This window comes from Amphimedon queenslandica, unplaced genomic scaffold, assembly GCF_000090795.2.
Source record: "Amphimedon queenslandica unplaced genomic scaffold, v1.1 AMPQUscaffold_12820, whole genome shotgun sequence".
In the NCBI taxonomy this organism is placed as follows: Eukaryota; Metazoa; Porifera; class Demospongiae; order Haplosclerida; family Niphatidae; genus Amphimedon; species Amphimedon queenslandica.
In genome coordinates this window covers 7935-18435 of record NW_003546944.1, presented here as the reverse complement: position 1 = coordinate 18435, position 10501 = coordinate 7935, and the positions used below count along the sequence as shown (strand labels likewise).

General features: G+C 36.3%; 4 protein-coding genes across 4 annotated transcripts in view; 1 reads left to right on the top strand and 3 right to left on the bottom strand.

Annotated features, from left to right (window-relative positions):
- The window catches only part of LOC105314534 (uncharacterized membrane protein C776.05-like), a 6176-nt gene extending 5265 nt beyond the window's left edge, over positions 1-911 (bottom strand). The window contains exons 1-3 of the mRNA XM_020002849.1: positions 796-911; positions 521-738; positions 190-473 (exon numbers count right to left, since the gene is read on the bottom strand). Of these exons, the coding sequence (XP_019858408.1) occupies positions 190-473; positions 521-738; positions 796-823 (530 nt within the window). The 5' untranslated portion in view covers positions 824-911. The remainder of the gene's footprint in view (positions 1-189; positions 474-520; positions 739-795) is intronic.
- Positions 912-1279: 368 nt separating this feature from the next.
- Positions 1280-2968, bottom strand: LOC105314533 (uncharacterized membrane protein YGR149W-like). Its single transcript, XM_020002843.1, has 5 exons — positions 2595-2968; positions 2194-2480; positions 1720-1858; positions 1477-1676; positions 1280-1428 (listed from the first exon to the last, which is right to left on the bottom strand). The coding sequence occupies exons 1-5, from the start codon at positions 2880-2882 to the stop codon at positions 1350-1352; spliced, it is 993 nt and encodes a 330-aa protein (XP_019858402.1). The 5' UTR covers positions 2883-2968; the 3' UTR covers positions 1280-1349.
- A 93-nt stretch (positions 2969-3061) lies between these two features.
- On the top strand, positions 3062-7213 carry LOC100640177 (WD repeat-containing protein 3-like). The gene is made up of 12 exons (XM_020002844.1): positions 3062-3300; positions 4228-4370; positions 4446-4515; positions 4562-4611; positions 4653-4721; positions 4905-5181; positions 5228-5328; positions 5572-5667; positions 5723-5762; positions 5818-5933; positions 6407-6584; positions 7025-7213. Exons 1-12 carry the CDS (start codon positions 3115-3117, stop codon positions 7211-7213), a joined length of 1515 nt encoding a protein of 504 aa, XP_019858403.1. The 5' UTR covers positions 3062-3114.
- Positions 7214-7581: 368 nt separating this feature from the next.
- On the bottom strand, positions 7582-8649 carry LOC100640051 (uncharacterized). The gene has a single exon (XM_003390024.1). It carries the CDS (start codon positions 8647-8649, stop codon positions 7582-7584), a length of 1068 nt encoding a protein of 355 aa, XP_003390072.1.
- Between the last annotated feature and the right edge of the window lie 1852 nt (positions 8650-10501).

Sequence of the window (10501 nt, the reverse complement as noted above, 5' to 3'; positions counted from 1 at the left end):
TTATTTAACTGGCAAAGCTTGGCTATGCTTAGCTTTAGTACAATCAACCAATGGTATACAATAAACTGTTATTCTTTGGACTCAATGAATATAATCAGGACAGTGGCCTTTACTGTAAATTGCTTCCAATTGAGTAGATTTATAGCTTCAGTCAGTCACAGAAAACACTTTACAATCTACAAAACTCACCACCTGATGCTCCAAGTGACCATTGCTGGTGCTATATGAATGAACAGTGTACACATCTTCTCTGATGAATGAGGTACAAATGCATTCCTCCAGTAATAGACTGACCATATCAAAGGACCATGAGCAAAGAAGAACAGTGAAGGGAACATCCCAGGAGGTTTCCATGGGGACCATATGTAGAACATGATGAGTATGTGTATCCATGTGCAGAGCTCTAGCATGAAATAATGTTTACCAATTTGTTTGAACACATACCACCTCAATGGGAGGAGGACTAGAACTTTCTAAATTAAAATAAAATAACTATCTCATTATCCATTATCATACTTACAATTGAGTGTACAATGTAATAGTGTTCAGTGATCATCCCAGCTAGAAATCCTGTTACTAATGCCTGAAAAGCAAACACAGTATAGATGATGGTGTCAGCAGTTGAGTCCTTCATCTCATGGAATCTCTCAATAGCAACAATATCTTCATGTATTGACTCCATCCTATCATACTCAAACTGGTTCCTAATATATACATGATTATCAGGATCAGTCTCTCCTAATGATATAAAGGATGGATAAATCATATTTTGTTATCTATTCAGAACTTAATTACCATTATTGTTATCTTTGTTAGCTGCCATTGTTAGTCACTCACCAGTAGCTGAGCAGTTTCCTTCTAAGCTTCTTATGAATAAAATATGTTTACATCAACAGCACTGCCAGGTGTATTGTACTGACCAGTACACCTGGCATGCAGTGCTAAATTAAGTAGCACATACAGTGAGGTAATTTCCTGTATGATCAATAATTTATTTTTGGTGTGTAATTGAATAATGTAATAACGTATACCGGTATATAGTTACGTTCTCAGTTGCATGATCTAATAATATTGTTAGTGATCTACTTATGGAGACTTCTTCATTTTCCTAATATTTTTATGGATGAACTATAAAGTTAGTCGTTACTAGCAGTAGATGATTAGGAATTTATTGCATTATGCAGCTAAACAATCAGCATTGTCCTTATGAACACAATGTAAGGTGTTAGTGTAGGATTGTCACATTCTTGAGTGTTGCTGTGTGGGCATAGACTGGAAGTTTAATTCACTGATGTCATTCAATAAGCTCATAATGTTAATGTCAATAAAATTAATATTAATTAATAAAATTATTTTAAGTAATATTTCGCTCCATTACAAAGAGCAAGCAGTAGAAATGAAGTCAGTAAAATGAAGTGATACAATTTCCTGTAAAATAAAATAAATAAATTTATATAAAAATTACTTTAATCTTACCAGTAGTAAGAGAGGAAGGCCCCAGTCATACAGGCTACAGTTACTGTGTAATGGAAGATTATGTAATAAAGTTTGGAGTATCTTTCTCCATGAATGTGACATAGTTTTGATATTAATCCGTCTCTTTGTATTTGAACCAAGCATCTAAAGCTTGTCTCACTGTCGTAACGAATGATCCTCTTCTCCAGCAATTTAAGAACCTAATCAGTAATAATTATATTAATAATATTATTTATAACTAACAATCAGTGAGTAGCAGATGGCCCAGATGAGGTAGTACAGTGAACTGGTCATCATGATCTCTCTCCAGTTCCTCAACAATGACTCATAGCTACTGTCTAACTCTACATCATTACTAGTCACTCCTCCTGTAGTGGGATACCTATTAATAATAGTCTGATAAATGATCCATGCACAATGTAATAGTACAATAGTTTACAAGCTATTAAAGTAAATGATGCAACAGATTCTATTCACAGCTGGTAATAACATACTTAATGATAGCACTGATTAATATCATTATGTCACGGGTAAATATTTTAAACATGAATCATGTTACTACTAAATCATTAAATTACAGTTCACGAGGAGTTAGTGTATTTGTATTGTATTATAAGCTAAGATTAACACTTTAAAGGCCAACACCATAACTGACATTAATATACAGTAACTAATTTCACTATATTAAGTTTATTATCTCATATTGTTGTTATTTACCACTTCATGCTCCACATTAGTAGTGCTCCTGATGAATGAGTAAAGAGACTACACATGTTCTCAATGGAGTGAAGAATGAACCCATTCCCCAGGAAGAACACTGTACAGAGGACAGGACCGTTAGCAAAGAGGAACAAGGAGGGGAACATCCCGGTGGGTTTCCATGGAGACCAGAGGTAGAACAGATTGAGGTAGTGAGTGTATGCACAGAATTCAAAAATGAAGTAATGCTTCCTGGAGTCCTTTATGGAGACAGACCAGCGGAGGGGAAACAGGAGGAGTGCTTTCTGTAATAACAACAACAACAACAACAACAATAATAATAATAATAATAATAATAATGTTTTCAATTACTCAGTATTTTATTTTATTGAATTAATTATGATAGTTAATATCCTCACTATTGTATAGTAAATGTAGAAATGGTGTGGAATGAAGAACAGAATGAGAGTAGTGACAATGATATCAGTTGAAAACACAGCACCAGTGGCAGTAGAGGTGCAGCTAGTCCCTCCACTAGTAGCAGACCCAGTGGTACTAGTAGGACTGGGTCTGGAGCCAGCAGGAGGAGGAGGAGGTACTGGAGGAGTCTTTAGTTTAGAAGATGATGGTCTTGCTGCTGCTTGAGGTACTGCAGGTAGACGACTACTGCTGAGTTCTTCTTGATAGTAATACTGTACCCCGGCCATTGTGGCTGGGACTGAGCTAATATTCTAATGAATTGAAGCCAGGCCGGTCTTTTGTTGACATACAACCAATTATCACACACTCTCTTACCTTGTAAACTGCTAATTGATAATGACATGCCCTCAAAAGGAGGAGGGGCTGGTTTATTAAACCACACCTTCAGAATTAAGTTATTAGTAGTTATAAATGTTAACGACCACGTGGAACCATCACTGATCACTGCTACTCCATATCATGCCAGTTACTAAGCAGTATTTGCGTTATGAGGAGTCCAGTGCGTTTGGTGTAGTGTGCAGTAGGAAGGCAGGGGCCCTGTTATTTGATGGTCACCTTCTGGACAAGAATAGGAAGGGAAGGAGATTGGCTTTAGCACCAGCTCTGGATCACGTGATCATTTGGGACTTGAAGACATCAGAAAAGGTGAATGTTATTACATTTTCTGATACATATTGATGTCCTTATGCTGTGTAGAAAGTTTGAGCTGATTCTGACTTCAATTTTTGAAGTTACGGCCATTTTAAAAAAATGCCAAAATTCTGAAAAATACCCAAGCCCATGGTTTTTTTCAAAAAATGGCTCCGAAATCATTCCAAATTTTTATTACATTTTCTGATACATATTGATGTTCTAATGCTGTGTAGAAAGTTTGAGCTGATTCCGACTTCAATTTTTGAAGTTAAGCCATTTTAAAAAATGCCAAATTCTGAAAAATACTCAAGGCTATAGCCCATTGTTTTTCCAAAAAAATGGCTCCGAAATTGCCCCAAATTTTTATTACATTTTCTGATACATATTGATGTCCTTATGCTGTGTAGAAAGTTTGAGCTGATTTCGACTTCAATTTTTGAAGTTACGACCATTTTAAGAAAATGTCGAAATTCTGAAAAATACCCAAGGCTATAGCCCATGGTTTTTTCCAAAAAAAATGGCTCCAAAATTGCCCCAAATTTTTATTACATTTTCTGAAACATATTGATGTCCTTATGCTGTGTAGAAAGTTTGAGCTGATTTCGACTTCAATTTTTGAAGTTACGACCATTTTAAGAAAATGTCGAAATTCTGAAAAATACCCAAGGCTATAGCCCATGGTTTTTCCAAAAAATGGCTCCGAAATCATCCCAAATTTTTATTACATTTTCTGATACATATTGATGTCCTTATGCTGTGTAGAAAGTTTGAGCTGATTCTGACTTCAAATTTTCAAGTTACAGCCATTTTAAGAAACTGCAGAATTCTGAAAAATACCCAAGGCTATAGCCCATGGTTTATTCAGAATTTACCAAAATGTGAATATCTTCATTACAGTTTCTTGTTATTGGTACATGATGTCATTGGTGTGGTGTGTAGGTTGAGGTGTTGAAAGGTGATTCTCATGAAGTTACTTCTCTCTGTCTCTCTCCCTCCTCCCCTCTGGTTGCTATTGGTTACGATGATGGCAACATCAAAATATTCAACATGGAGACAGCACGTGACACTAGTGTGACCTTTAGGTATTTAATAATTAAAATAACTTGAGGCAATCGTAAAACAATATTTTCTTTTAAATATTTATTATCATCTTTTAGTGGTCACAGTTCTTCTGTTATTTCTTTATCGTTTGATGGTTCCGGTACTAGACTAGTCTCGGGTGGTAAGGTAAGTAGCCACACCCACTACCACACCCACTAATTATCACTAATAGGACACTGACGTTATAATATGGGATGTCATTAACGAGTGTGGACTATACAGGTACAGCTGCATGTGTTAGTACTGATCTCATACTCCATTAGACTGAAGGGACACAAGGGACCAGTGACCTGGTCCTCTTTCATGAAGGATAATAATGTTTTAATAACGAGGTACATGTGTAGTACATGTACATTTATTTATATTTATTATATTTATTAATTTAAAATCATAAAATAAGTGGTTTAAGGATAAAACAACAAATAAATAAACACAATAAATACAATAACAACAATAACAATTAAGACACAAATAAATAATACACATTGTTATTATTTATTTATTTATTTCTGCAGTTCTAAAGACACGATGGTTAAGTTCTGGGACTTGGACACTCAGCATTGCTTTGAGACACTAACGGAGAGCACCAGTGAGGTCTGGGGGTGTGTCCTCCTTCCCTCTCAATCCAAACTAGTGACACTGTCTTCAGACTCTGAGCTGAGAGTGTACGAGCTAAGCCCCGCCCCATCCCACCCACTCAATGTGTCACTGGTCGGGTCTATCAAGAGGCAGTTGAGTACACGCCCACTGGGTATTAGGATTGATGGGCGGGGCAGTTTAATGGTTGTCATGGTGAGGAGGTGTTAATTAGTGTGAGTGATTATTATTATTGTTGTAGAGTGGGGATCACTTGATAGAGGTTTATGGGATACGTAATGAAGAGGAGATTGATAAAAGGAGGAGGAAGAGAATTAAGAAATCAAAGAAGAAGGCAGCAGAGTGAGTACTGATTGTGTGCTGAATTTAGTAAAGGACCTTCAGTATTGTGGACTTTGTAGTTGGTAGTTTTAGGTGAAGTTGTCCCCATTTTTTAATGATTGGCAACTTTTAATTTGACAATTTTGTGTCATTTCCCATTAAGATTCTGCATAATAGTTCAAAATGATTAGTTGACTATCGAAATGCTTAAATTTGCCCAAAAATTAATTAAGAATAGACATTATTAACTTTTTAATATTTTAGGGCAGGGCTGGAGTGGGTGGAGTCAGACACACCCACATACGTAGTTGAAGATCAGTTCCACTTGTTGTATAACTTCAACAGTAGCCACAGAATGAAGTACGTTATTAATACATGTACATGTATAATGACATCATGTGACTATCACCTTTAGATCATGTGATATTGTTCAAGTATCTGACAATAATTATCAAGTATGAGTGAATTATTATTATTATTATTATTATTTATAATTGAACTTGTTGTCAGTTATTGTTGTCACTACATGAGAACATGCTCCAGATACACTCCCTCTCTCTCTCTCCCTCTCCCTCCTCCTGTCTCCATCACTCACTGACTGCCCCTGGCCACAGATCAGACATCAGGTACACTCCACTACTCCTACTCTATTAATAACTACTGCATTAATAACTATTCTATTAATAACAACTGTATTAATAACTACTGTGTTAATAACTACTGTAATGTATTGTATTGTAATACTTCTGGTTTAGGATCATTTTTAGCATTTTATATTTAAATTATTAATGTAATTCTTGAGCTACTTGTATCCTTGAACACTTAAAATAGAAACTGTTTCATAAAGTTACCACTAGCACCGTATAGTGGGAAATTTTGGAGGGAGTTACTGTAAATTTGGAGTTTTGAAAGCCATTCATCAAAATAAAAATCTGCCATTTTGAGCCATTATGCGCATGCTCAATGGCACGTGGCCACAAATTTAATTCGCCAATCACCAAAATTTAGTAATTTGCCAAATTTAACTCCCTCCAAAATTTCCTTCTATACAGTACGTGTATATTGTAATGTAGTATTAATATGGTGTCATCTCCTGTAGGTCCCTGTGCCTCAGTAGTGATGGTTCCTTGTTGTCCAGTGGTTCCAATGATGTCATTAAGATATGGAGACTGAGGGACCAGTCAATGGCTACTTGTATCCACACACTGACAGACTGTGGGTATGTGGTGTCACTGTGTGTGGTACCAGGGGATAGGCACTTACTGGCAGGAACTAAGGTATAGTGTGTTAGTGTATTAGAAAATGGGATTAAAAATGGAGAATTCTCTCCTTTTTGTTTTTGGTAAAATTTGACCAAAGTCCCTGTACTGTAGTACAGGGACTTTTCTCCGACTTTAGAGCGACTTTAAAAATTTGTAAAAAAAATCCAAACTTGATCGGAATCAGCTCAAACTCTCTACACAACATAAGAACATGTATATGCATCAGGAAATGTAATAAAAATCAAAAATTCTCTCCTTTTCATTTTTGCCAAAATTTGACTAAAATCCCTGTACTATAGTACAGGGACTTTTGTCCAATTTTAGAGCAACTTTAAAAATTTGTAAAAAAATCCAAACTTGATCAGAATCAGCTCAAACTTTTGATGCAACATAAGCACATGTATATGTATCAGGAAATATAGAAACATTTTAAATTTTTATTGTAATACCTGTAGTCTGGTGATGTTCACTTGTATGAGATATCTTCTGGTATTCTATTGGAGACATTCAAGGCTCATTCTGGGTCCGTATGGTCAGTGGGCGTGTCTCCTGGTAGGCGGGGCTTCACTACCTGCAGTGCTGATCATGACGTCAAGTTTTGGGAGTTTGAACTGATCACTGATGAAGACAGACCAGGGAGGTAAGAATACATGTAGTTGATTCATTTTAATATTATTAAATTGTGTTTGCCTGGTGTTGTTTATTGATGTACACGTAATGCTTAAAACTGCGCTTGAATGACAGACAGAAAATAATGTATTTATAAATGCTAGTAACAATAAATTGTGTAACACTAAAACGTGAAGTGATCATGGCTTTTTATTGGCCAGCACCAAGTTTGGGAAATTGAGAGTAACCATTTTTTATGTCATCCTGATTTTTGTCGCCTCAGTTTTTATATAAAGAAATAATCAACTAAAATAACTAGGTTATTAATTAATAATAAAGCTTATAAAAGTTAAACTGAGTGTACATTGTCACACAATAAGTTAAGCACCAATGAATGTACTCACTACATGATGCTACAGAGTTCAAATTCTTTTATACATATCCCATATGCACGTAAGTCGTCAGAAGATGGTGTCACGTAATATTCAGCTCCAGCTCCTGTCTCTTCCTTTGGTACTATTGTAGTGTTTTCAAGATTAACCCTGTTCTGCATGACAGCTTTGTACCATTTACCTCGATAGAGAAATGAAGTTGCATATCCAGCAGCAACACCAATATCAGGAGTAGAGTAATGGCCTGCTCCATGAAGATTCCGAATTAACTTTGTCTCATCATATCCTTCTTTTGTGATGCCTTCTACTCCTTCTTTTGCTGTTCCATGATAAGAGACTGGCCATTCACCAGGTAGACCAAAGCATCCCAACCAGTCATCATCTTCATACTGCCCTGTTACTTTGATAGCCATTCTCTTCCAGCCACAAGGATGCTTGTAGATATGACCACCTCGTTTGTGTTCTGTGCCAGTATCATTAATGTGTGTGAAGTCAAAATTGTAGTCTGGATCTAAGAATTTCCCATCCAAGACTAGTATAGTTGGTCCAGCTCCTTCTCTTAGTTTAACTGCACATTGTACAGTTGAGCCATCTTTGATCCCACAGTTTGTCAATAGACGATCATCATCATTGAGCTCCTTCCTTCCAAAGGTCAGTACAATGTTATTAACATCATACTGTGAGTACTCATCAAACCCTTTACTCTTAAAGATGGACCACTTCAGTCCATACACTGTAGCCCTGGGATCCACTGAAAACTTGTGAGATTGACCATTGAGGAACTGAACTGTGATGATTGTATCAGGCCTGCCCTGGTCTGTGCGACATGGAGCACTCCTGCAAATGGCACAATAAACCTGTTCAACCACTATCCCTGGATCAGGCTCCGGTCTGCTCTCTACAATGACGTTCTTGCTCAATATCTTGTACGTTAGCAGCTGTGGATTACTCAGTGTTGAGTAGAGTGGATCATTCTTTGTGATTACTTTACTCCCTGGCATCATGTTGGTTAATGCAGCTGCTACTAGATCCAGTGAAGCATCTTCAGGATCTCCTGGTGTGGACTGTGCATTACCCATTTTGAAGCAGCACTCTGGCTCACTGTCCTTAGTGTCCTATCAGTGGGTTGTGTTGTGTTATTAAGTCTGTATGTCTGTGTGTTAATGTTAAAGGCTGGTTTCCATACAGCCTGCCCTTACAACATGCAACAGTAATGTAGAGATAAAGCCATGGGCTCCTGATAAAGCCCACATCTAATGTCTGCTAACCACAATATACGGTACATCAAACTGTACTTAGGTATTGATCAACATGCAGTACTGTACATGCTACTTGTTAACAATAGTTGCACTGAAATAATAATACACTTCATTGAGTCACTACTGATTACAGTATTGACTGTACTTACAAGAGGACCATGTGGTGGTGTCATTAATGCCACACCTTTTAAAATAATCAATTTGATCACACCTACATGTACATGTGAATTTCAATGCTTAAAAAAATTCTCTCTTCTCTAATAATAATTCATTACCATCATAACTAGAAATAATGTAAAATATTGAGAGGGGCTCCGCCTTTTGGTCACACCTCCTAGTTATGCCCCCCTATTATTATTATTGTATTTAATAGCCTCACATACAATGTATGTAGCAGTATAAGTATAATATATTAATAATAGATTGATTAGTTTTATTTCTTGTTTAATGACTAATGTCAATTGTTATGTTCAATTCGAGAGGTCTACAACAGTCATACTTGTACATGTATTTGTAGAGTAGTACAGTCCAGTTACAATACTGTATGTATGTTCACTAATTGGAGCCACCACAGTGTTACCACTCCTTATCATTCCTAAGTAAGGTTTACTGCTGTATCTCTATATAATACAATATACTGACATTAGTAATATCAACTGTGTTCAGGTACATATGTGTGTTAGTACATACTGTATTACCATATACTGCTTGTAACATGATGATAGATAATGGTATGATTTCTTAATTGTCACTAATTACTGGTATTATTAATGCTTGCATTCTTCAACACTACTTTATCAGGCAAAAACAGCAATTGACTCAAATATTTAATATATCTGTAATTACTGTAAACCTACCTCTTTTATATTGACTGCTGTCTAAAAGATGTTTCATGAATACAGTTTCTCAACCCCAACACTTCCTGGTAGCAATCAGTATAGGACCCCACAATTAAATTTAGTCTCAGACCTTTTTGGTACTGGATATGTAGACTCACTATATTTCCAGGTATACATTATACTAACTGGATCAGTTACTGATCTACAAGTAACTAAAGACATGAAGTTCCTTGATGTATGTTTGGCTTATAATACAATTGTCAAGTATACCAGTGAATGGTATAATGTACTGCTAGTAGACCAAGTGGTTAGAGTGCTTGCATTGTTCACTTCACATTCATCACATCATACATGCTGTAGTACATATGATTACATGATAGTTTATGCTATTCTCAATGTATGGAGTGGGTACATTACTGGTACATGAACATACTTACAGGTAGTGTTGCAGTGCAGTACTGTACTTTAGTATAATTAGTTTTGAAATGGAGCCAACATACCAGAAGCCTTCCAGCCCCACCCCTCACTCAATCAGTAACACCAAAAGGACCAAGTCAAAGTTGAAGTCAATACATCAACTGTCAACATCATTTAAATACAATATACATCAAAGTGTGCTTAGGTATTCATCAACAGTACATGCTAATTGGTTATAATAGTTACACTATAATACAGTTCATTAATGGTTCATTGAGTCATCACTGGTTACAGTATATCCAGTGACTATACTTCCTTGATACAGACACCATAAGGATAGATATCATCACTTGATGGTGTCACATAATAGTCAGCCCCTGCTCCAGTCAGTTCCTTTGGTATCACACTGCTCTTCT

Bases quoted from the DNA above. Each gene is read 5' to 3' on its own strand.
- LOC100640051 (XM_003390024.1), bottom strand. From the start codon at position 8,649: ATGGGTAATGCACAGTCCACACCAGGAGATCCTGAAGATGCTTCACTG.
- LOC105314533 (XM_020002843.1), bottom strand. From the start codon at position 2,882: ATGGCCGGGGTACAGTATTACTATCAAGAAGAACTCAGCAGTAGTCGT. The intron at 1,859-2,193 runs GTAAATAACAAC...TATTATTAATAG, and splicing joins CTAATGTGGAGCATGAAGTG to GTATCCCACTACAGGAGGAG. The intron at 1,429-1,476 runs GTAAGATTAAAG...TTTATTTTACAG, and splicing joins GCCTTCCTCTCTTACTACTG to GAAATTGTATCACTTCATTT.
- LOC100640177 (XM_020002844.1), top strand. From the start codon at position 3,115: ATGCCAGTTACTAAGCAGTATTTGCGTTATGAGGAGTCCAGTGCGTTT. The intron at 5,668-5,722 runs GTACGTTATTAA...TATCACCTTTAG, and splicing joins AACAGTAGCCACAGAATGAA to ATCATGTGATATTGTTCAAG. The intron at 5,934-6,406 runs GTACACTCCACT...CATCTCCTGTAG, and splicing joins GGCCACAGATCAGACATCAG to GTCCCTGTGCCTCAGTAGTG.